This window comes from Zerene cesonia, chromosome 26, assembly GCF_012273895.1.
Source record: "Zerene cesonia ecotype Mississippi chromosome 26, Zerene_cesonia_1.1, whole genome shotgun sequence".
In the NCBI taxonomy this organism is placed as follows: domain Eukaryota; kingdom Metazoa; phylum Arthropoda; class Insecta; order Lepidoptera; family Pieridae; genus Zerene; species Zerene cesonia.
The window spans coordinates 5,942,047-5,968,729 of record NC_052127.1 but is presented as its reverse complement, the minus strand read 5'-3'; the positions used below and the strand labels follow the sequence as shown (position 1 = coordinate 5,968,729).

Below are 26,683 nucleotides of genomic sequence, written 5' to 3'. Positions count from 1 at the left end.
ATGTTGCCAGATTTAAATCTTCACTTTCCCCATGTTTCTATATGTCCTTTTTTTATAGAACGCATTTTTTTTAATTCACTTGACAAATATGAAGCAATTTGATAATATTATTAATTATTACATTTTAATTTAACACTCGTTTTTATTTGCTTTAGTTCTGAAAATTTGAAGAAATTAACTATTTTGTTACCAACAAAACATACATACAAGAAAATAATTTCTTAAATAACAATTCATAGGTTAGTGTAATTATTGAGCAATAAATAAAACCATTACACAAATCACTCAGTCCCTTATCAGTCCATATCGAGAATAGTCATTTTTAAAGCAATTCTATGAAAACCGTGTACACTCACAATACCCCAGTAAACCGGTACATTTTTTGCAGCTTGCACATTAGCACCCCATGCGACGTCATTATTCGTTCGTTCCCATTCACTGAAACAGCTCCTGCTTCACTCGCACATCAGCCGGTCAGTGAGACGGTAGGCTGTGGTTGCGTGTTAAAAGTTCAAACTTAGTTCCACATTTAAATAAAGAAATATGAGGGAAATTGTGCACCTGCAAGCCGGACAGTGCGGGAACCAGATTGGCGCCAAAGTAAGTGACAGTTATTATTTTTTTTTTGTTTGTTAATTTGAATTGTCAAATTATTATTCTCAATAAAAAAAAACTATTCAAATCTCAACTGAAATTGGTAGTATATAGTGTTACATTTTATAATAAAAAACAAGAGTCGGTTATTGACTTATCCATACCATAGCTATGTTCTCGTATTTCAAATAAAAAAATATGACTTCCGCCACGTTTAGTTTATGCACGAGTGATGAAATATGATTCTATTTTTGTTGTTTTCTATGAAATGATGACAATAGGAATTACAATAAGGGTGTTATGTGACAATTGAACAGGCGCTGCTGCAAAAATGTATCTTGTGGAAGACCATAAAAGATTATTTAAAATTTTTATAAATGAGAAGTTTTACAGATTAAGAACCAGGTAAAATTTATTGTACTTACCGATATTTTGACTCATCAAATTTGATCATATTTATACATTATCCCCTTTTTATTTTCAAGCAATAAAATTTAATAGTTGTACATAACGTCCCCTTTTTTATTATATTATCTACGTAGCTACTGATACGATATAAGTTTATTAATAATAAAAAAACAAATTCTTAATAACCATAATATTGTAAGTTATAGTAAATCCAATATTGATTACGTTTAGATCCTTTATGATGTAGGACCTCTTTTGATTATGATTTATGGTAAAAGCACTCACTTCACTGTAATTAAGTAGTTTTTGGCTAAAAAATAATTTGTTTTCCTTTTAAACATATTTTAAGAATCTTCAATATCTGCTTGTTCATTATGTGACGTGACAATTTCATTATTTGACCGAAGACTTATTAAGAAGAAGAAATGAGAAAGAACAAAAATTATTTAAGAATAAACCAACATTGTAGACAATGTTGGCACTAATTTTTTCTTAAAAAAAGAAGCAATTTCTGTCCTTATCCTGATTCCCGATTCCATTAAAATTTCATGTCGTGACTGGAATTCGAATTTATTACGAAATTCGTCTTGTCGGGACATTTTAGTAGCCATAGAGAATATTAAATGTCGGTTGGGTCGCAGATGTAGGTAGTAGGTGCCTATCTTACAAATTTATTTTTCTCTTATTGAAGTTCATCGACTCTATTTCTAGTTCGTTTATTTTTACACTCCATGTAAAGTGTTTAATTTATTTACATTGCATTGAGAATACTTCAGAGGAATTTATGCACAACGCGCTAAGTTTTCCTTAAAATCATTGTAGTAAAGTCGGAAAATATGAACTATTAGGGGTCCACTCCAGCTTCGCCCGTGGTAAATATATAGCCTATAGTCTACCTCAATAAATGGGCTATCTAACACTGAAATAATTTTTCAAATCGGACCAGTAGTTCCTGAGATTAGTGCGTTCAAACAAACTCATCAACTTTATAATATTAGTATATTATAAAGTTGTTTCTATGTAAATGATGACAAGAAACAAGCGTATTTTCACAAAATGAAATGAAAGTTAGCTATTTTTTTTACAACTTTTTATTAAACTAAGTGTTACAGGCGTGATTGTACGCTTTTTAGTTTTTATCAGAGCACAGAGGCACGACATACTTTCTCATTACACGGTTACAATTTTTCGGTTCAATTTAACATCTGATAGTGTAATTGTTGGACAGTTAGACGTCTAGCGAAAGTTGATGAGTGCATGTTATATTATAGACATTTTTAGGGTTTCGGTTTTGGAGCTAGAAGGGAAATGAATCCCTAGCAATTTGGGACCGTATGGCTTGCTACGTTGCATATGTCACTTTTACAGGACTTGCTTGTAAATTGATAGTTTTAGAATTTTTTATATTCTTTGGTACAGATAAATTATATTATATTCACTTAAAACATGTTAAAATTGCAATTTCTGTACAGTCCCAGCAATAACATACTTTTTATCTCTTATTTGCTGTTACCTGAAACGAAATTATAGTATATCAACTTGTCTGATTAGTTCTGACCGAAGTTACAAACTCGACAAACAAATTTGAATAAGTATCTACTGATCTATATAAAATTTTCAAGATCTTGTTTATTATTCATAGTTTATTTGTTTTTGAAACAAAGCATATGTGACACTACCTGGAACCCGTCACTCGTCTGCTAATCCCGATTTTAAACTATCACTGCACCAAATTTCATATAGATTCGACCAGCTATTTTCGTGAAATTATAACAAACTTACTTTTATACACAGTCCATATATTCTTACAAACTTCCGCGTTTGTTAATATTATTAGGAGCAAGTTGGATACCTATTATATTTCATTTATATTTTATAATTTTAAAATAATACATTTTGACATCTGTCAGTAACAGACAGATATATAATTAACGATTAACAAATAATCTGCTAATTTTAGTGTTACTAAAACTATAGTTGCTGCTTATTTAAGCAGCGGTGCATCCATTTTTTCTATATGATTTCTTAAAAGTTATTTCAGTGAATGTAGATACAGAAGCTACAATTGCTAGTCCAGCGATATCTATATATCTTTCCGCTAATATCTAATCGGTCATTCTTAACCGGGCGAATTCTTAATTCTTTCTCACACGTAATGAGGGAAAGCAACCGCTATTTACAGGCGGTAATTGCCCCACGGTTCAACTCGGCTAACTGTCAAGTTACTATTATTATAGAAATGACCGTTAACGGGCGTCAATTCAAATGCGTTTCAGAATTCGAATTACAAATGTTGACAGTGGAATGCTTTTTATCGTTAGACATATCATTTGCGGCCAGTTCGAAGTTCAAATTGGTTGTGACGTTAACTTCGATGTTATGGGGTTCTATTTTTGAACTCTTATATGCTAGAGCCTGCTGACTAAAATTCAACACGCAATGAAACTAATTTATGTGATGCTCGATACTTTGATACAAGTAAATATAATGTGTATTAAAAATAAAGGAGTAGAAGAAGTACTACTAAATCCATACTTTAATGTAAAAGTAAAGTAAAAAAAAAATATAAATGTGTAAATGTTTTAGTAAAAGCATGTCGTTGTTCCCTTATCATAAACATAAACAAAGTTTATGAGTTATCGTCATCTTTCGATGTAGGTACAATATATTTAAAACATTTGATTCATAACTGACTAATACGCGTGTAATTTATAACATCATATTTTTCGCAAAATAAATATAACTCATAAGTTTTAGCACAATAGATAAAAAAAAATATTAAAATCTCAAAATCACAAAAAGTACTGTCAAATACTATAAACATGAGTAATATAATCTCACTACGTAAAAATTTTATTTTAACAAAAACCAATAGAGGGTATCAAACAAAAATATTAGATGTCAATACATCTATTTACCATATAAATAGCTTTATTCCATACAAAACCAAGCGAAGCGTGCACAAATACTGTATCCCGTCTCGATTGCTAACTGCGACCTTCACGACAGATGTTTTGTTGAAATTCTTGCAAAAAACAAAATCAAAAGATACTACATTGTTGACTGGTATCTGTTACTGATTGCGCCTAGGATATCTGGTTAATGTCAATGCAAAACGACGTCATAAGGAAAAAATACATTGTTTTTATTTAGTCTATTGGTTTTCTAATTAATCATTAATCTGATTTTACTTTGTAACCTATAAAGTACTTTTTTGGAAAATATGAAGGGTAGAAAAAAGTTAATCATAAGGACTCGAACCTGCGTCATACTCGGCTACCCAAAAAATTTAAAATTGCATTTAATGTTATTAGAAACTAATAAAAAACCCCTGCATGCAATGTAATATCTTGTGGGTATATAATTTTTAACTCCAATTAAAGAGAAAATGGCGCATTGCATTGTCAAAATGAATTAAGTCATCCATTGTCTTTGATCATCAAAAATTAAAAAAGTAACGTTGGAACAATAGTTAATGATTCACGCGTGGAAGTGGGCATGCGTGCGTCGAATACGTCATTATGGGTCGCAATGGCAATGGCGTCTGGCCAGCCATATTTGATTGTCTGTGACAAATATCCGGCCTTGGAATAATACCGCCAAATCGGGATGACAGCTTATTATGGAATTTAACGTTTTAATTTGCGCCCAATTAGGATATCTAGATTACCCTCGTGTTAGCGCTTATATGGATATAGTTTAGGGCTTTGTGTTCACCCTTTTGCGTTGAATCTTGCTACGATAAGAACAATGAGTTTGGAACCCTCTCCCTAATTTTTAATTGTTCATGAATAGCGTATTTAAGTCTTATTCAGACATAGATATTTGGGTAATTGTCTAGTGGTATATATAAAGCAGCTATATATTCCAACAAGCAATGCTATTGTTGTGTAAAAACCTTATAAAAGCAATGATTTTTTTTTTACCAGTTTGACGTAGGTAAAACATGGGGGAGGATCATATAAATACAAAGATATAAATTTTCATTGTTTTCTCTTTTTAAATGGCTTTATTAAATAGGGCGACTGCTTCAATATCCAGTGTATGTTGAAGCTTATGAGGCGATGCCAAAGATTTTATAAAGATACCCACAGGATATGTTAGTTATCTGCCTCCCGGTGGTAAACATAAATAAATTGTGAAAGGATACAATATTTTATGTATACTTCGAGCGGTTTATTTATGGATTATGGACAGGAGCGCTTTATCAAAAGTGATGCTTGACACCTGACACTGGAATATAAATATTTGTCTTTAATTTACAGTACATCGTACATGTACTTGTAATACTAATGTGTTGGCATTTATCAAATCTGTACGCTTATATATCTTGTTCATATTTGCATTAATAGGCATTTTATTGACCATTTTTATTATTTAAAAGTCTTCTTTAAGTCCTAGTCCTCCCGTTTCCACTGCAGTGACACGGGTGGATCTCCTATGAGGATTCAATCTGTAACCCATCGCGCTGGCCAAGTGCCTAGTTCTGTGTATCTAATTTATTCATATATATTTCATCTAAATTATTACATTAATACATTATAAATATGGAGCAGAACAGCAAAATGGTTGGCGGAAAAAAAGCAAATAGCTTTTTTTTGATATTCTTATTTCAAATAAAATCATAGACAATAAACTGTCAATTAAACGAATCAATGTCTAGACAGAAAAAGGTTGAAATTAGTCAAACTTTCTCGGAAATCTATTTATCCACGATAGCGGACTGAATCACGACAGAACAAACTTAGTCATATCACGATTGTTCCCGGGAAATTTCATTAGTTTGCTTACTAGGAGATTAGATTACATTGATTGCGAGAAATGGGATTAGATATTATGTATCATGCTTTTGTATTATACATATTAAAATCGATCGTTACCGGGAAAAAAATAATAGGTAAAAATAACTTCAATAAATAAAGAAAATATAAGTTTAATATTTTTAGAAAGAAAGAAAGAAAATACATTTAAGAACAAATACAACAATTTTAGCTTACAACTAATACATTTTAAGAACAATAAAAAATAAAAATAAAAATTACATTGGATATATTCTGATATTTGGATAGTATTTGTGATAAGGTGTAGGTAACTACTCAGCATTAGCCTCTCCGTAGTTTAGATTATTATAATTTGTTTCCCACGTACTTTTTACGTAATTTTCTGTAGTAATGGTATACATGTTTAACTAAATCCAAATTGAATGTGCTCATAAATAAATCAATCAAGTGTTTAATTATATAATAAAGACTACTTTTCCTCTAGTCATAATATTTGATGTACCGGGAGTAGTATGGACAATTTTGTATTTTATTAAATTAAATATATCTATCCCTATTTGAATTTCCTTCCCCGTCGCTCGTATCCGATTTGTTTTCAGTAATATGTAAACAAGTTTTAGATAATGTAGTACAAAATATTAATTATTATCCTCTTAGTTATTTCCATTTCAGTTAAATTATAAAAAATCTGTTTCACCCGAATAGTTAAACCCAATTTAAAGTCTTCGTCTATTTCTATAGACGATCTTGTCTAAATGTTTAATTAAAAGCTAACTACACAGGATAATAAACCTATTTGGATGTGATAAAATCTGGCCGTTAATAAAACATCTATACTCTGTAGTCTATTCTTCAGGTCGATGACCGAAAGCGCGGTAATGGCGGTAAACTGTCTGCGATTTTGTTTTTTATTACCTGAATGCCGATTGCATTTTTCCGGTTGCGGTTTGATATAAAACTATAAAAATGCAAGTCTAGAACTTTGAATGCGAAATTGTGGTTGTTCTATCTTGTACTAACATAAAAAGTAAAGTCACAACATCCTACTAATATAATGGAGGCGATAGTGTAAGTATGGATGGGTGTATGGAATTTGTTAGGTACTCTTTCACGCGAAAAAACTTATCTTATCTGTATGAATATTGGATCAGAGAGAGATTTTAGTTTAGATTAGTACATAGGCTACTTCTCATGCGGGTACCACGCGAGTGACGCCGCGGGTTACAGCTAGTAGTAGTAGACATATATTTTCTGTAACATTGTAAAATTATGCTCGGTATTATTGCTTTCAATTTAATGAATTATTTTGCGGTAGATTAAAAACTATCGACGTTATACTCTTAAATTGTGGAATGGGCATTCGATGGGCTACTGTAAGTTAGGTGTATTTACACACTACTATAATACTAGCTGCGCCCTGCGGTTCCACCCGCGTTAGTCCGTATCCCGTAAGAATATCGGGATAAAAAGTTGCCTATATGATATTCTAGTTGTCCAGCTGTCTACGTACCAAATTTCATTGCAATCGGTTCAGTAGTTTTTGCGTGAAAGAGCAACAAACACACACACATCTTTACAAACTTTCGCATTTATAATATTAGTAGGATAGTAGGATAAGTAGGAACGCGTATCCGTTGATTTGCAACCTCTCAGCATATTACGTTACTGCGCATTAAGCTGAAGTATTTATTTGTTGGAACGCGCTAATCTCAGAAACTATTGGAACGATTTCAAATTCTGGCACCGTTAGGTACGTACACTACGGCTCTTCTCTGTGGAAACTGCTTCCGAATCGGTGCGGTAAATTATTATATTTTCTGTATTATTATGATTCAAAAGCACTAAACAACGTCTAGTTGAATGAATAAATGTTTGAGTTTGAATATATACCACGGGCGGAACCGGGGCGGATCGCTAGTAATAGATAAGGTAGGACACATTATTCCCAATAGTGATAATATTGTATCACTAATTCAACGGATCGGTTATCGCTGTATCTCCTTCGATGTTATTTCAACTTATATGATTGTTTTATAAATATTTAAAAACAATATCGACCATGTTTTAGTTGAGTCATTTCTTGTTGTTAATAACGTTTAATAATATTTACTATTATATTGATAATATTTAAAATATTTTATTAACCATTTGCTTTCTCAACTACCGGTTTAACCCGGTTTCGCTCGGTCTGATTTTTAGCTAGTTGGCGACTATGTTACAGTTCGACATAACGCGTTTTAAATTTGGCTTAATTGTAATTTTAAATTTATAAACGGATTTCAAATCACGTAAAACATCAACAATATGTTATTTTTATAAACGTTTGACGTTCCATAGTTAACGAGTCACGACCTAAAAAAAATAAACCTACCTACCACGACCTAAAAATACGAGGAAATAAACAACCATAGAGTAAATAGATTCGCAAGTAAACAAATTAGGTTATCGCTCCCCGTAAAAAACGTTTATCCATCGAAAATTAATCGAAATTCAAAACATCTTGAAGCACCTTCAGGAAGTGCTTTAACCATAAACACTACCAGATGGTGATTCGTGATGACGTATAGAGCACAGAATGGCTATTTTTAATTACCATAGACAATGTTTCTTTTATGTACAAACACACTTTGAGTCATACAATATTTATACGTTGTTATATTTAAAATTGATCATTTCGATAGTATTAAATGCATTTAATTAATTAATGCAAGTCATATATTGTATATTCGATTATCCTCAGCATATCCTTTATATGCCTCAGCTTCCCCATTATATATTATATTGTAACCTCAGAAATTACATACTGATTTCGACAAACAGTGAAAGATTTCGGAATTCAATCCAGCCGTTCCTGAACAAACTACCAAACCCTTCATCTCTTATTATTACTATTAATATATTTGAAAAGTCTCACTCTCTCTCTCATCTTATTCAATATGTATATTATAAAGAGGCTATTAAACTCAAAATGAGATTTTATCTCTGGAATTATTTATGATTTATCCTACTGTCCTTCCTACTTAATGCGAAAGTTTGTAAGGATGTGTGTGTGTTTGTTGCAATGGTAAATTAAGTAAATTTGATACGTAGATAGCTGGACAACTGGAATAACACATAGGCAACTTTTACGCGGGTGAAACCGCGGGGCGCAGCTAGTTTAGTCATAGTTTGATAGTTTGCTTCAAAACATACTAGACTATTCTGAGAAAATTCCGATTAACATTTCTCATACATTGAATTCGTTTGATGTTTTTTTCTTATTGTTCCTAAATTTTTAATTAAAACTTGAACGCTGCTGCCATAGCTATGAGATGTATAATTAAAATCATTTAAATAGTATCAGCTTTTTGCCAAATGTAATTAAAGACCGACTTCTATGTAGGTAGGCTATGCAGTTTTTGTTCGTCCATTTGACTGGTAACCTTGGTTGCAAATATCTTAGGTATAGGGTAACAACCTCAAGGAAGCGATCGAGGCATAACTTATGCAATACGGCCTTGTTTGGAATATTTAAATCTGGAAATTTCCAGAATACATGTCGGAGAAAAGTGCTATATCATACGAACTTATGTGATTTTCTTTAATAGACTTGGTATCCATAAATCATCGACTGAAATAAAAATAAAGTATAAGTAGGTACTATATCCTACATACATTACAAACGCGATAGCTTGTAAGTATGGATTTATGGATAACTAGCTGCGCCCCGCGGTTTCACCCGCGTAAGTACGTATCCCGTAGGAATAAAAAGTTGCCTATATATTATTCCAGTTGTCCAGCTGTCTAGGTACCAAATTTCATTGCAATCGGTTCAGTGGTTTTTGCATGAAAGAGCAACAAACACACACACACATCCTTACAAACTTTCGCATTTATAATATTAGTACTTAGTAGGAAGATAGATTACAGTCTGGATTAGCACGTAGGCTACTTTTTACCCTGGAACTACGCGAGTGACGCACTACAACACGTTATAACTAGTTTTTTCAAATTAAAGTAACTACAATACTTTATTTAAATAATAAAAAAAAGTATGTTATACACCGATTTTGACAGTTTAAGCTAAAGATACTTCAGAGGGTAGGATGAAATAAAACAACATAATTTGTGATTTTAAGAGTATATTTAACTCAAAGCGGGAGATCAAATATAAGTGCAGCGGATGCGAGCGGGCCCAGCAATGCAATAAGAAAAAGTAAATTCTATTTTGAATATGGCCGCGAGCTACGGAAAAGGAATGCTTTGTCTCCCGAGGTTTTACAGAAATAACTTGGATTCGTCACTTTACAAACAATCCCCGTTTATAATAAATGAGAAAACGCCACGTTTGTCTCCTTGGTACGCTTAAACCATTGATCCAATTTGTATGAAATACTCAAATCATTAAAATTTTGTACAGAGATTGTTTGAAACCCGAGAAATGTCAGAGCATTTTTTATTAATGATAAGTGTCTTATTGTTATAAATAGTCATCATTGTGTTAAATATTTGAAATATTATAATCTTAATGATGTTGGTTGTTTAACGATTATAATCTTAATGCACTATGTTGAATCAACATCATCACAACAATGAGAGCATTGTATTGAAAGAATAGTTTATTCTTCCACTAGCTATTGCCCGCGGCTTCGCACGCGTTAAATTCGGTGTAGTTAAATACATGTTATTATACATATATAACCTTCCCCTTGAGTCAGTTGTGTAGTTTTATAGGTTAAAGCATACAAAGGGACATAGGTACAGAGAAAACGATTTTATTTTAGTATAATTCTTTCAATATACTGATAGATTTATCCTATAAAACTTGACACTTTAAACATAAGTTTACCTTATACAAACTTTCTTTAATAGAATGTGTATTACTTTCAATGAAATTCAAAGAAGTCGAAATCCAAAGGCGTAGAAAGTTTGTTTTCCTACTGATATTATAAACGCAATAATTATTATCTAAGTGTGGAGGGATGGTTACTCTTTCACGTAAAAACTGCTGAATGGATTATAATGAAACTTTACAAAAATATATCTTATACATCTAAAACCGACGTGAGCTATAAAATACTTGCTATTGCCCGTGGATTCCTCCGGGGGTAAAACCGCGGGGCGCTGCTAGATTTTAAATAGACAAAATATTACTTGCATACAATTACCGATATAACAATTACACTTTCAAAGTTCGTTGTATGATTCCTATTGCTATATCGATTATAATGAAATCCGATAAGGATGTCTATCGATCCCATTTCCCGCTAGTATGAAATTACTTGGTCCACTCCCCTTAATTATTGGGCGCCATGTTGTCTGTAAACCTAGACGGGGTGACGCATGCTCAGAATATTTTATACTCACATGTGGATATTAGCCGATATTTTTAAATTATAAGTGGTTTTTAGTAAATGTCTTTTCGAATGATTCAGTTTCTAATCATGGATGTATTGATAGTTATTTGAAATTAAATTAAACATTATGAGTTATTCTAAACAAATACCTACAGACAAAAAGTTATATTCGTATATCCGATACACTAAAATCTTATAAATACTACTAACTTCTACTTGGCGGATGTTATGTACCAACAGGGTTCTCTGATTCCTTTTTGTGATTTTATTGACACCAGAATTTTTAAAGTTCATATGAATATTAACTTATTTTGGCATATATAATGTACATATGCAGATTATGACGTCATTACATATAATAAGATATATTTAAATTCCATTTAATTTCTCTTAATTTAAACGTTGAAACTTACGTACCTAGCAATCCGCTTAAATTTAAAACATTGCTTAATTATTTCGATCGTTAAGCATACTTTTAAACTCGTCTGATTGACCCCTGTTCCAAATCCTAGAGCCTATTACCACAGTTACCACTTCCTAACAAGCACCACTAGTAGTTGTCACATTAGCTTCGACTTCCTTCAACCAAGTAACAAGATCCTTCCTCTAAAACCGGTAATACGTCCGTAAAATGACGCTTTCAAGCTATACCTACGATACGATATTTGCCTTCCTGTTTCGTTTGCTTTCGATTCTTGAGTAAATTAGGTTAAAGAATGTGTTAGATTGAAAATAGACAATTGGATTGTCAATGTTACCATAGATTATAGATCTTGTATGTTATATTCTATTTACAAATTTAAATTATTGCACTTTTGCATTTTGAAAATTAAATTCCGTTAATATAGTCGAAATATTATCCAGAATACGCACAAAGCCGAGAGCCAAAGCTGATACATACCTATTAGTAATCTTAACCACAATGAATGTAAATTGAACGAGATTGAATGAACGATGACAGCTCATCTTAACTCATTCAGCTTATTTCGTAATCTTATCAATGGCGATTAAAGTTCAACTACCCCAGAAATTGCTTGCTTTTGGGTGAAAATGTTTAATAAATGTAGATTTATGTGTTTGTTCCTCGTATAGATATATTTTTTATAAGTCTAGAACATATTGCGTTGGTATTTCTTATTTACCTTTATATTCCAAAAATCCCAATAAACTTATCTTACTTTACATACAATTGAAACATATAAACTGCATTTTATTAGATATTATAACAATAAACAAGGTAACTATATCAACCTTTATAGTTAATATAAATTCATATAAATAAACTAGCTGCATCCGGCAAACGCTGTTCTGCCTTACTCTTATCATTTAGGGGTATGAAAAATAGATGTTGGCCGATTCTCATAGATACCGGATAAGCACAAAAAATTTCATCAAAATCGGTCGAGCCGTTTCGGAGGAGTATGGCAACGAAAACTGTGACACGAGAATTTTATATATTAAAATTAAATTAGAGAAATTGTATGTAATTTCATTCACTTCGTTCCCTTTTATAAATCAAAAACGAATAAACGCAATAATTCAATACAGTTATTAAATAACTGGGACAGGAAGGCCACAGCAGGCTATCGGTCGCATCTATTTTGTGACTGTATATAATTACTGTAATTATGGGTGAATGTACGCACTTGCGGCCTGTGGGACAATGGAATCGATAGCCATTATATATTATTCTAACATAAAACTCCGTCTGCTCTAAAAACATTTATCAAATGGACAGCGTTCAATTTGCTTTCAATAATTAATGGACTACACAGTACAAATATATGTTATCAAGTCGAACCAGCATTTCCTTAAACGCAACATGATCACACATACATAAAACAAGGTATATTAACTTAATCTATATACTAGTTGGTCCAGCTAACTGTTCTGCACTTATATTTAGGGGTTTGAACTACCTATGCACAAAAAATTTTAAGAGAATCGGTCAGCCGTTTCGGATGATTATGGGATCGAGCAGTGCGACATGAAAATTTTAAAAAATATTCTGTTCGCCCCGGATTTGCGAGTTGTACACATATAGTTTATGTCAATCGTAGTAGTTGCTGCTTTCTAATGGTGAAAGAATTTTCGGTCCAGTAGTTTTTATGTGAAAACGTTACAATTATACAAAAATTTCCTCTTTATAACATTAATGACAAGCACAAAACCCAACCACTCATAGCCGTGGTTTTGCCTCCCTACCTTACTTGTTATGTTTTCCTCAACGTGTCATTTTGTCCTCAGTTCTGGGAGATAATATCAGAAGAGCACGGCATCGACCCTACGGGTGTTTACAAAGGGACAAGCGACCTGCAGCTGGAGAGGATTTCAGTGTATTATAATGAGGCTTCTTGTGAGTATTTCATATAATTTTTCTTTTGCATTATCCAACACCCGATATTGTAATCTATCGAAAAATGAAGCGCCATAAGCTAACAATGTTTTTTATATACCATCGGGCAACTGTGCTGGTTTTTCGCCTGATGGAAAGCGATCACCATCGCCCAAGAACATGGCAGGGGTAGTGCCTATGCTAATGCGCTGCTCTCGCTCGTTTTAGTAGTAAGAGATAAGGAAAGCATTGATGACATGAAAGAAGGAATGGACTAGCAAAGAGGTGACATAATATGTGTATATGTATGTTCCAATAATAATTCCGTTCACTTCTTTGGTAAATTTCGTATTATTCTTAACTCTTGCAACTTTTAAGGTCAAACTGCAATACTAATGCATAGATAATAGACTATAAATGAAACAATAAAGCACAATTCATTCGCATTTTAATATATCGGTTGAACGGTAACTGCATGTTAACGGATAACTGTATGATATCCATTCAAGCGAATATAGATTGCAGGCGCATACATTCGTTTAGGTTATAATCAGTTTAGTATTGGAAAATAGTGCCTGCTCTATAAGGATTTAATTTAATTTAATTATTTAAAATCTTATCAATCTTCCAGTAACTTTTCATATTTATTAATTGTTACTGCGATTTCACCGAATTTCTGCTCCCGTGGATATCCACGATAAAAACTACCATATTCCCTTTTTCGGGTTTCAAACTCGTATCTGTACCAACATTTCATTTAAATCAGTTCTTTATCGGTTTTTTATATGAATAGATATTGCTTTTTCGTGCGTTTCGGGTTCGCATTGCCATTTTAGATTTAAATTAATTTACAAGAATAAGTTCCAGTGCAATACTAAATTTCTAGATGTATTAGTAGTAAAATAGAAAACGAAAATGTCATTTGTTTTAGAAGTCAACTTCTTTGTCAAACTGGTAATCAATAAAATATATTGCTTTAATTTGTATGTTATTTTAAACGCCCCTTTTATCATAGCATGATTCGTATGTTTCCTAGAATTAATATTTCGAGTTTTGCGCTTAAAAACATAAATAAAAGAGCACAATAACGCATCGAATTACGCATTTTCAATGTTAAATACTTAGACAATTTAACGTAGCAACAAAGGCGAACAATAAAAGCCCGCAGTGTCTTTAATTACGATAGCGGGGTCACCGACCCTGCATCCTAACAGTACAAGTCAACAGGAACAATTACTCTAATTCTGAGCTGAAATTTGGTAATTTTCTACTTCACCATATTTACCGTAGCGTGTAATGGCGTAATGTTAATTTAATTATTACATTTCATTCGTAATGAGAATCGCTTCAATTATATTAATAAAAACACTTAGAAGCGGGAATTTTCACAGTTATTTTTTAAGATTGTAAATTATTCACTATTGAGTTACGAATTATCTAGTAAAAAGTAGCAAATATTGTAAATTATTGGCCGAGAAACATAATATTTCAAAATGTTCTATTATGTTATCGTTAAAATTGGATTCATCAATGCATATTGCTGTATGCTGCATTTATTAGATTAGATGACGCACGTTTTTAATATTTTATATACGAATTACGTTCAATTAGCTAAGCTTTTTATGTTTCGTATTGGTATATTTACTATTATAAATGTGAAAGTGTGTTTGTTGTTTTTCTTTTATGTCGCAACTGAGTAAATTGATGATATGAATTTTATGTCTGGTAATATGTAGTTAGGAGCCTAGAGTTATATAGGCTATTTTTTACTGCGGTGAAACATCTTATTCCCATGAGAATTTGACAACGCGGGCAAAGATTCGAGCGGAAAGCTTGTATAAAATAAATGGAAATGAGCACTTATAGATTTTAACTTCTTTAAATAATTGCGTTAGTTTTGGATTATTAGTATAGATTAAACAACTATCTAACAAAGCAAGTTCTAAAATCATATTGTTTGTGGCAGGTGCGACGGCCGAAAACGGCGGCAAATATGTTCCCCGCGCCATCCTCCTGGACCTCGAGCCCGGCACCATGGACGCCGTGCGCTCCGGCGCGTACGGCCAGCTCTTCCGCCCCGATAACTTCGTGTTCGGCCAGTCCGGCGCCGGCAACAACTGGGCCAAGGGACACTACACGGAGGGCGCCGAACTCGTGGACGCCGTTCTAGACGTCGTCCGTAAGGAATGCGAGAACTGCGACTGCCTCCAAGGCTTCCAGCTCACGCATTCCCTCGGTGGCGGTACCGGCTCCGGTATGGGAACACTCCTCATCTCGAAAATCAGAGAAGAATACCCCGACAGAATCATGAACACATACTCAGTCGTACCCTCGCCCAAAGTATCGGACACCGTGGTGGAACCTTACAACGCTGTACTCTCTATCCATCAGCTAGTCGAAAACACAGATGAAACCTACTGCATAGACAACGAAGCTCTCTACGATATCTGCTATAGAACCCTCAAAGTTCCCAACCCGACGTACGGCGACCTCAACCATCTCGTGTCGCTCACAATGTCCGGCGTCACCACCTGCCTTAGGTTCCCTGGTCAGCTGAATGCGGATCTCCGCAAGCTGGCCGTGAACATGGTTCCGTTCCCGCGTCTCCACTTCTTCATGCCCGGTTTCGCGCCGCTCACATCCCGCGGCAGCCAGCAGTACCGCGCCCTCACCGTGCCCGAACTCACCCAGCAGATGTTTGACGCCAAGAACATGATGGCCGCCTGCGACCCACGCCACGGCCGCTATCTCACAGTGGCCGCCATCTTCCGTGGTCGCATGTCCATGAAGGAAGTGGACGAGCAGATGCTCTCAATTCAAAATAAAAACAGCAGCTTCTTCGTTGAATGGATTCCCAACAATGTGAAGACAGCCGTGTGTGATATTCCTCCTAAGGGTCTGAAGATGTCTTCTACATTCATTGGCAACACGACCGCGATCCAGGAGTTATTCAAAAGGATATCGGAGCAGTTCACGGCTATGTTCAGACGCAAGGCTTTCTTGCATTGGTACACTGGCGAGGGTATGGACGAGATGGAGTTCAATGAAGCTGAGAGCAACGTGAACGACCTCGTGTCTGAATACCAGCAGTACCAAGAAGCGACCGCTGAAGACGACACTGAATTCGACCAGGAAGATATGGAGGAGTTGGCGCAGGATGAACATCATGATTAAATATAGGCTAACAGTTCTTATAATCTCATAAAAACGTATTTTTCAATGAAATTAGAGGCTAAGTGCGTTTAACACCAAAGCGTCCAAATTGGACCGAAATTACTAAATATTGCACTGTGACTCGTCAATTCGCCATGTGACTTGTCCTCAAAGTGCAAAATATTTTTATATAATTGAATAGTATTATTCGAAGTCTGTTTTATATCGATAACGGAACGTACCAATCTGTGCATTTCTTAAGTTATTTTAACGTCTTGTATGCTTTTATATTATAATTTATAATTAAATGTTTTAAAATATAATATCTTGTTTCATTTAAACAGCCTTGATACAATTATTCTTATTGATCCCAAATATTTAGAACAAAAATCAAATACTAAGTGATTTTATATTGTATGCGTAAATTAATCTTTTATGAAATAAAGATTTAATATCACTACATTTAAAGAAATTATATACATATAATTATATAATTTCTTTAAATGTTCATGTTTCATATTTTTGCATTTCCTTTCAAATTAAGAACATCAAAACTCGAAGAAAATTAGTTTGAGACCTGAGAGAAATTTCGACGAGGATGGCTGAAAAACTCTACACTTTAGTTTTTTTGTGATAAAATTATTATTTTGGTCAGATTTCAAAATTGTTGCAGTCAAGAGTAATTTAAAAGCTACCATTAGGAACATAGAAAAGGAATTAATTCAATAAATGATATAAGAATTCTATAATTAATAATATTGGCCTTTGTAGTTCAAAATTACATCATATGTGAAATGTTATCAATCTAAAGTTTTATTTATTTTTTTAATGTAAAAACTCTTAACGATAGGTAAAACAAACAACGAAATAATAGACAAATATTTTATTTCATAATCTGCCGCAAAACTTACAACTAAATTAATATTATTTACACGTGAACACAAATTATAAAGTTAATGTCACTGTCACTATATACCACAGATAACAAATATATTGTTGTTTATGACAATACAAAATGGCTGCGGCCCATTTTAATAAGTTTATGGCAAAATATAATAATCTAAAAAACCTAGGATTTTAATGATGAAGCCAACAAAACAAATAATTTTATTCCTTTATGTATTGAGAATATACCTTTTATATCGAAAATATGATACAACGCTACAATATCTTCTAAATGCATTTATTAAATTACGTATAATATTTAACATTTTTCATATAAAACTAACATTAAACAGTGCTCATTTAACGAGTGTAGTTTTTGCAACTTCAGAATAAAAATAAGACATCAACATACAATGAAAGTTATCAAAAATTAATCTGTCTTTTTTATTCTAAATTTGCGCTGAGATTCAATAAAAATTTATAAGTCACATGCGAATTATTTCGAAATAAGGACACTGTAATTTATTAGTTAGCACCTAAATTAATTTTATCGAAACTTAAAATTATACGTATAGTTGAAGGCCCGTTTCATATCTACTATTATTTACAATACACATTTTAAATTGTTTTCACTTGTCAGATCAATATTTATAAGGCACCTATTGCTTTAATATACAAATATTTAAAAAAAAGTCAAAATAAATTTTCGTGTATCAAACCGATCTACTTTATAGCGATAATTTATAGTGTTGGCGCTATTAAAAATATATTTGTATCATATATCAAATTCGTGACATTTACAAAAAATCAATAAACCGAAACTAGGATCAAACCCGCGTCTTTCCTTACATTGTCTTTTGTAAAATAAACGGGCCTTTAAATAATAAAAATTCACTTGTAGAAGTTAACAAAAATTAAAACATTTCACATTTGAATATAATTCAGTACTTTGAAAATGCAGAAACAAAAAATAATTACAAAGTAAAATATTTACAATTACATTAATTAACAATACTAATCGGCACTTCCATTATTATAGCTATTTTTAACATGTTTTACTTACATTTAATTATTATTTAACATATTATGTTATTTTATTCATGACATTATTTAATATTAACCATACCTCGTAAATATATAACGTATATTTTATTTGTAAAGTACACATATTTATGTCATTTCGAATTTAATATGGCAGATTTTTTTTCTTTCAAAGTGTATCCTTTAAAATAAAGGTTTCATAAACAAAGTTCGTAAAAGCGGAAAAAAGTAAAAAACATCTATTATTTTACATACAAAATTATTTCACATTCGGATTTGTACATACATGTCAATACATATACTGTACAATAGCTGCATACAAATTATAGAAAAAAAAACTAAAATAAAAAACAACAACATTTATAAATTATCTGTTGAAAGTTGGTGTTCTATAAATTTTGAGGTAATTAAAAAATATATGATCAGATAAACCGATACAGCATTTACATTTTCTTATAAATTACCCCAAATAATAAAAAACATAGCCATTAAAATATACAAAATATTTATTTACATGTGGCTTGACGGCTTGCACGAGCGGCGAGTTTGCGCATGCTTTTATACTAGCCTCTCGTAAATTCCACACTTGCACTAAATCATGGCTTTACATTACATGCGTGTATTATTAAGAGTAGCACGTTGGAGTTATTACGAACGTAGGGTAGTTTAAAAAATGGATATTTCTATTAAGAAATTCAGATCGCTGGCACAAATTGAAGTTTTCTATCATATAATTCGTGAACTCCAAGGCACCTTATTTTTATTTATAATTCTATAATTCTTCTAACTTTACACACTCCCTGGTCTTTTTCATCTGTCTATTTACGCTCTGTCTATCGCTTCGAAATAAAAATCGCTACACCGAAAAACGTGAAACTTTTTTTGTCATTTATTAGCAACATTCGTTCTGTTACGCAGATATTTAACTGAGTAAGCAGGTACCATCCTATAAGTGGCCATTAAAAAGTATTTTTCGCCATTTTCATGCTATCCTATCCCTCTTTTTTTGAATAAATCAACTCTTAACCACAAAGAAACAGTCGGGACTTAGCTATTACGTCAGATACAACAAATTGAAAATGGCGGCTCCTATCTGTCTCTCGCTCACACAATATTGCCGTCTATACTCACACATATGGCCGAAAAACAGTTTGACAGCTGAACGACGCCATTTCGAATTCCTTTTTTTTTCTGACTGTAGTATATTAGTCTATATCTAGACAGAGATTTCATTATCCTCGTTCAGCCTGATGGAGTTGTCGTTAGCAGCTAATTTCAATAGAGTCTTCTTTATTCTAAGCGCCGGCAGTCGCACTGAGGGGTTTTGGTGCCAGCACTCTTGCATTAAGTTCGCCAAGCCGACCATTGTCTGAAATATGTACAATTATCTATTTATTTACTAATTATATAATGCCATTTTATTGGTAGGTTTAAACTGAGTTACTGGTTTGTATTGAAACAATATAGTTCTCATGCTCATGGTTTGAAGGTCATCGACGTATTAAGTTTTGCGTGATCAAAACTGTGAAACGAGGTTGTCGTTTGATAACGACGTAATGTGATGATATAATTGGGTAGACATTGGACAAATATTTAAGATGATGATGTAGTCAATGATTATGATAGCGGTGTAGGCAATGTTAATGATATTTATGATGGCGGTGTAGGGAATGTTACTGATATATGTGTATTAGATAATGTATACGACATTTGCGATGGTGTGTACGATATTGTATACAGAGGTGAAGACGGTGATATGTATACATGATGTTGTATTCAAAGGTGATAGAGGTGATGAAGGTGATGAAGGTGATGGCGGTGATGGCGGCGATGACCGACCGGGTGCGGGTCCTGCGGCGGCAGCGGGCGGGCGCCGTCGCCGCAGACGACCTTGCGCATGAGCTCGAAGCTGGGGTCGTGCGGCGCCAGCTCGTGGTAGGGCGGCTGCGCCTCGCGCGCCGGCCGCGCGCGCCGCGCCACCTCCCACAGCACCAGCCCCAGCGCGTAGATGTCGCACTTGCGGTACGACTCGAAGCACGACATGTTCATGCTGACCGGGACAAAAAAACGTTGTCGAAATTAATTAATATTTTAAATCGCTACTAGAATTTTATTAAAAAAAAAAGGTGAGAGGTGACAAGGGACACCCGGATGGAACAAGAACCTTTCTCTTTCTATAAGAGAGAGAGAGACAGACAGAGAAATGTGCGCATGCGCACGCCGCACAGCTTACAACAGCTTACGATAGCAAAGTGTCGTTACAACTTTTCATGAGAATTTCTTCCGTCTAGGCCCCTTTCACAACGGGCGATAAGGAACTTCGTTCCAAAAATGTCGGCCGTCATTATTCTGTAAACGTAATATGCAGGAAACAACAGATTGTGGTAGGAACTACATATGTCATAATGATATAATAAAATATTACACCATACACGCTACTGCATATAGACTACATATATACCATCATATAGAGGGCATGCTTCACCACAAATCGGTTTTACATGCTTCTATAGATGTTTCACATGAAAAAAACTATACTATCTCACCTCTGATCCAACATTTCAGGGCTCATATACCGCTTGGTGCCCTGCCTAGGGTTATGTATGAGACCCTCGGCCACATGTTGTCTGGTCACAGCTAACCCTAGGTCCGCTATACAGCATTCACCGTTCACCTTCACGAGGATGTTCTTAGATTTTATGTCGCGATGGGCTATCGCTGGTTTTCCCTGAAAAAATTAATAAATCAATAACTTGTCTTCAAATATTTAACCTTTTTGAAATAATAAAACCTCCATTCACACCAAAATTTTATTTTGGTTTTTACGAAATTAAATTTCACATCCATTTTCCCCAACTCTGGGTACAATTGGTTTAAATAACACTGGCAACATTATTTAAGGCGCTTACAGAGCCGCGTCTATGGGACTTCTTTCATGGCAAACACTCTAATCTATAAATGAGTGTCTAATTTCATAATACTCAAGTAATACTAGTCAAATGTCTAAAAATTCTAGATTTTTGCACAATCACCTGTGTTCCATGTATATCAGTGTGTAGATGCAGCAAGCCGTTCACGATGGACAGACAGATGACCATCATCTGGTGCCTAGTGAGGGTTGTTCGAGCCAAATGCTCATATAACGAGCCGAGTGGGTGGAAGTGTGTGATCAGCCATAACTGGAAAAGAGTTGGAGCGAGTGCTTCAATGAGGAGAGGTAACATTGCTTTCATTATATTACGCTTGAAATACTTTCAAAACTACGACGATATCGGATTTTTTTTTGTGAATTAGTTGAACTGTTTTCAATTTATAGCATTAAAACCGTGTTGAAGTTTTCCAGCGTTTTGTTCTTCTCTTATACGAGCATGTAATATTCTCGTGTGACATTGCCTACTTTTTTAATGATTTTTTGTCTTTATTCATTAGGTACTTCCTACTAAATCGTGTTATTTTTTACTGTTTGCAGGATTGATGAAATTATGTATATAATATTTATTATGACGATTAAATAGACGCTTCAGAATGTATTAAATTTGAAGTCGCCCAGTTCAAAGCGTCACAGCGCTGCGGCGCTAACGGTTAAACTTTATATATTAACGAAACCAAATCGAATTGGATGAAATTTGAAAAAAAAAGTAGATGACAACGCGGAGACGCGACCTACCTGCGTGCAGCTGTTCCGGCTGGTCATGTCGCTGCCCACGTACGCGAGGATGTTCTCGTGGCGCAGCATCACGGTGCTGTACACCTCCGTCTCGCGGCGCCAGCTCGCCTCGTCGCGCGAGAAGAATATCTTCACGGCCACGCTGTCCGCGCACCACGCGCCGCGCCACACCTCGCCGTACCGCCCCTGGGGACACGGCGCCATCATCACCATCACCATCATCGATATAAACAATAGAATTCTCACCACCATTACAAACACTGTTATCAATATATAGAGCAATACAATCAACAACTTCATTGTTGATATTTTTTAGAGGATTAACTTAAAAAAAACATTACATTGTAAATTGATTCAAAATGCTTATCACAAAAAAAAACCTGACACTAAACCATAAACAAACCTTGCCAATCCTCTCAATCAGCGTGACCTGCTTGGCCAAGGTCCTCTGCACCATGAGTGGCAGTCCAGACCCTGAGCCGCTGCTCATTGAGGTCTCCAGGTACTCCCGTAGCGTGGAGTCACCTGCTGCCACTGCCCTCACAGCATTCTGGGAACCGTCTATGCCTGGAAATTTATTTATTATTCATAGATTTTAATTGGTCTTTCATGAAATAATTAATTAGATCTTTGCAAGTGTTAGAGTACATTTAACAGAGTTTGTGTGGTATCACAGACTGCGTTTGGTGGTCATTGCAGAAACAAAAACATATCTAGAAGGCCTTTACTATTATTTAACTTGTAATAACTGTAACATAAATAGTATTTATTGATCATATTACCTTCATAGAAAGCGCTTGTTACTGGTGGACTGTACAGATTGTTTGTGAAATAACTGGAATCCATGCCCAATTTTTGAGCTGCTTGAAGTACCCTCAACCTGTAATTGTATAATTTTTTACATCATAAATGAAATGTTTATAAATAATTTTTACATCATTGTAAATACAATACATGTACAATAAAATCTATAACACGGGTAACACACCCAACGACACCAACTTTTAAAGACACAAGCATACATACATATATAGGGACAGACGCAGGAAGCGACTATCTTATACTATGTAGTGATTACACACACATATGATTTTTTTTAATATACCGCACCTGTGCGTGCGTCGCAGCAGCAGCACGGCCAGCGCGGCGAGCGCGGCCAGCAGCAGCGCGGCGGCGAGCCCGGCCGCCCACAGCGCGCCGGCGGCGGGCGCGGGGGCGGCGCGCGCGCGCCCCGCCAGCGCGGGGAACGCGCCGCTGTTGCACATGTCGCCCGCGCAGCACGTCACGTTCAGCTGCCCCGCGTGCCGCTTGCGGACCCTGCGCGCACGCACGCTCGTTAGTGGTAACAAGGTGGTTGCAGCGTAAGTAGCTACTCTACTGCTATCTTATACTACAACTACCTATAGTAAGTTACTCCACTATTATCTTATACTAGACGTTAAAAAACAGCGAATTCTTATTGACAGCATCAATGCTATACAGCACAACCAAATGTTCTACCTTAAAAAAAATTATTGCGGATTCAACTATACCATGCGCGGTTTTTTACTCGCGCCTATATTTAGGAGTCTATGTCGTCTAATTCAATAACCCAAAAAATTTTATACTATTCAATTATTGAGTTAAATTGGAGTGTTTTAGTAAACTTTATTGTGTTTACTCTTGTCTGGGCTGGACCGATTTTGAAGGGACTATCATTGGCATATAGGTGACAGTTAGATAATTTTTTCGAATACATCCACGGGACAGTGCGATTTAAAGAAAATCCTCATTTACTCAGGTACACAGCTGGTTCAAAATAAAAAAAAAACTCACCCAGGCGACGGTTGATTGCTGTGACACGTGAACTGATAGTGATCCACCCTCTGGAAACACCCCCTCGAATACCTCAACTCCCCATCAGATGTGCGAACCGTTGATTTGAAGCAGTATAAAGCCAGGTCACATGTTTGCGACTCGTTGTCACACTCTGGCGACTCGCATTGGTGGCATTTGTACCTGGGAATTAATTTAGGAATAAAATGCATTTTTGATATGTAATTTTAATAATGGTGTTGATGTAATATTCAGTATTGTGGCGTTGACTTATGCAATAAAACTTAAGAAAATGGCACCCGTAAATTAAAAATAGGGTTAATGATATACCTATTGACTATAAAAAGTTTCTATGAATTTAATTATTGTCATGTGTGATATTGATAGTTCATAACAATAATTGTTGTTCACAAATCATTGAGTATACATTCATGGTGATCATAACAATAAAAAAGCAATTTCTATGAGAAAACATGATAACATGACATGAAACCAGGCACAGTCATAGAAAACTAGTAGTATATACTAAGAACTAATAAACTAACTATATGACTTATACATATACAAATGTCTAGCTACAAAAGTCCAAGAGAATTAAAGGACCATTGAATAGTTTCTTGAAGCACCATAAAAGAGTTTGCAATAGTTTTTTTTTATTTTTTATTTCAGGTTTTTAAAAGACAAGGCAGCAAGACTCGCAGTTTGCCTGATGGTAGCAATCACCACCATCCATGAACATTTCTACAGGTCATGCCTCTGCAAATGTGTTGCCCGCTTTTAAGGGGAAAAGGTATAAGAAAAGGATTGATAACTGGTAAAAAGAAGGTGACAGGGAAGGGTGAAAAGAAAAATGAATTGGGCCATTCAAGCTTATATAGCTATCTCTATGGAGCAAGATTCATAATTAATGATGAAATCAAACTTTACAGTATCAAGGACTATTTGTTCATCACTGCATAGTATAAAACAAAGTCGCTTTCTCTGAACCTACGTCTCTATGTATGCTTAAATCTTTAAAACTACTCAACTAATTTTTATGGGGATTTTTTTTATAAATAGAAAGATTGAAGAGGTAGGTGTATATGTATAATAACATTTATTAAACTACTCCGAATTTAATGAGTGTGAAGCCGCGGGCAACAGCTAGTACAAAATAAAACTCATGAAGAAAACCCACCAAGGATCTGTTCAGATACTCATCTCCTATTAGCGAGTTCGCATCCCAATATTTAAATGCCCTTCATCAACAATATTACAAATTTTAATAGTGCCTCCAGAAACTAATCTTTGTCACACTAGCTGTTACTATCCAAAACTATCAATGGCTAGCTAATAAATTGGCACTATCTACACACTGTAAATCCTACTTACCTCTTCTGAAACTTTCTTCTCCTGAGCAGCAAAAAAAAAATGGAAATTACATACTTTAACAATACTGACTTATGTTAAGTGAGTGATAAAATAAATTTAGTTAATTATAGTCCATAATAATCTAGCATATGTCTTTCAGAGCACTGTGGCAGTATCTTATTTTTAAATAATATTTCCTTTCATCCTTAACCCACACATAGTTTCAACAATTTATTATATTATACTATTGAATTACCTGGTGTATCTTACCCCCCATACTTCATTTTAACTTATAATTTAAACATATGTCTTTGCATCTACAAATTGAATAATTTTAGTAAAGAAAAGGAACATAACATGTTTAAAAAATTACCTTGGATGATGAACCATCATCTTTTTATCAATGGGCTCATCCGGAATAAGCTGGTCGGCTTGTGTTTGTGTGCTTGGGAAAGGGCCATCTTCCTCCAAATTATCAAACCCTGCAAGGCCAGCTGGAACAACATTTACGAATAGATAACAAATTCATCTTTGATATCGTTTATTCATCTTAGAATTAAGTGTTACTGTGAAAAGCATACATTTATATCATGGTAAATGTTATTCAATGTAAATTTTATGAATTGTTTAATAAAATTAATTACGTACATAGGTACTTCAGTAATAAACAAAATTTATTTGTGATACATCGGTCAGTGTAAGCAATTTCAAAATATTACACGAATTAAATAATATGATGTATCTGCACAGGACTTTTACATATACCACTCGATAATTCTTTACTTGTACCATGAAAACAATAATAAAACATCATCTGCAGACGACGCGGATGCATGTCTTTTTTGCCACTATCACGTATAATTGACACACAGGGACTACTGTAATTGTAGATCACTATTAAACGAATAAATAAAGTATCATTTTTTATTAGACTCACCATAACAAGCACTTATTAATAAAAATGTGAATAAATATCCTACAATGACAACGTCCGCCATTCTTCATTCATCATAATTCATAACAAAGCACGAAATCGGTCACGACTCCAACTTAATAAGATGTCCCGGAACCACTTTTACCTTAAGGGATAAATTATATATTTGAATAATATTTTAGAATATTTCTCAAGTATTTATAAATGTATACTTAAGCCAAAATTCGTATTTTATTCTCAGATTTATATTAGTAGTTCAATTGAATGTTGTGATGTTGCGTTCAAAAAATTTCAAAAACTCAAGTTTTACAAGTTAATTTTATTGAATATAAAATTAAGTGAAGGATTTGCAGTTGGACTTAATCAATTTTTTTTTTAATAATT

The 26,683-nt window shown here is 34.2% G+C and overlaps 2 protein-coding genes across 3 annotated transcripts; one reads left to right on the top strand and one right to left on the bottom strand.

The window, feature by feature from the left end:
- The first annotated feature begins 441 nt into the window (after positions 1–441).
- LOC119836940 (tubulin beta chain-like) lies at positions 442–16,930 on the top strand. The gene is made up of 3 exons (XM_038362413.1): positions 442–600; positions 13,367–13,475; positions 15,421–16,930. Exons 1-3 carry the CDS (start codon positions 544–546, stop codon positions 16,626–16,628), a joined length of 1,374 nt encoding a protein of 457 aa, XP_038218341.1. The 5' UTR covers positions 442–543; the 3' UTR covers positions 16,629–16,930.
- A 2,612-nt stretch (positions 16,931–19,542) lies between these two features.
- On the bottom strand, positions 19,543–26,519 carry LOC119836939 (activin receptor type-1). 2 transcript variants are annotated; one of them, XM_038362411.1, is made up of 12 exons: positions 26,303–26,519; positions 25,739–25,859; positions 25,387–25,407; positions 24,016–24,198; positions 23,311–23,517; positions 22,983–23,080; positions 22,604–22,767; positions 22,201–22,386; positions 21,566–21,712; positions 21,080–21,261; positions 20,373–20,583; positions 19,543–19,902 (listed from the first exon to the last, which is right to left on the bottom strand). In XM_038362411.1, exons 1-12 carry the CDS (start codon positions 26,361–26,363, stop codon positions 19,750–19,752), a joined length of 1,734 nt encoding a protein of 577 aa, XP_038218339.1. In that variant the 5' UTR covers positions 26,364–26,519; the 3' UTR covers positions 19,543–19,749. The 2 variants fall into 2 exon arrangements, with proteins under 2 accessions (XP_038218339.1, XP_038218340.1); XM_038362412.1 differs by lacking the exon at positions 25,387–25,407 and having other exon boundaries at positions 19,750–19,902; positions 26,303–26,518.
- Between the last annotated feature and the right edge of the window lie 164 nt (positions 26,520–26,683).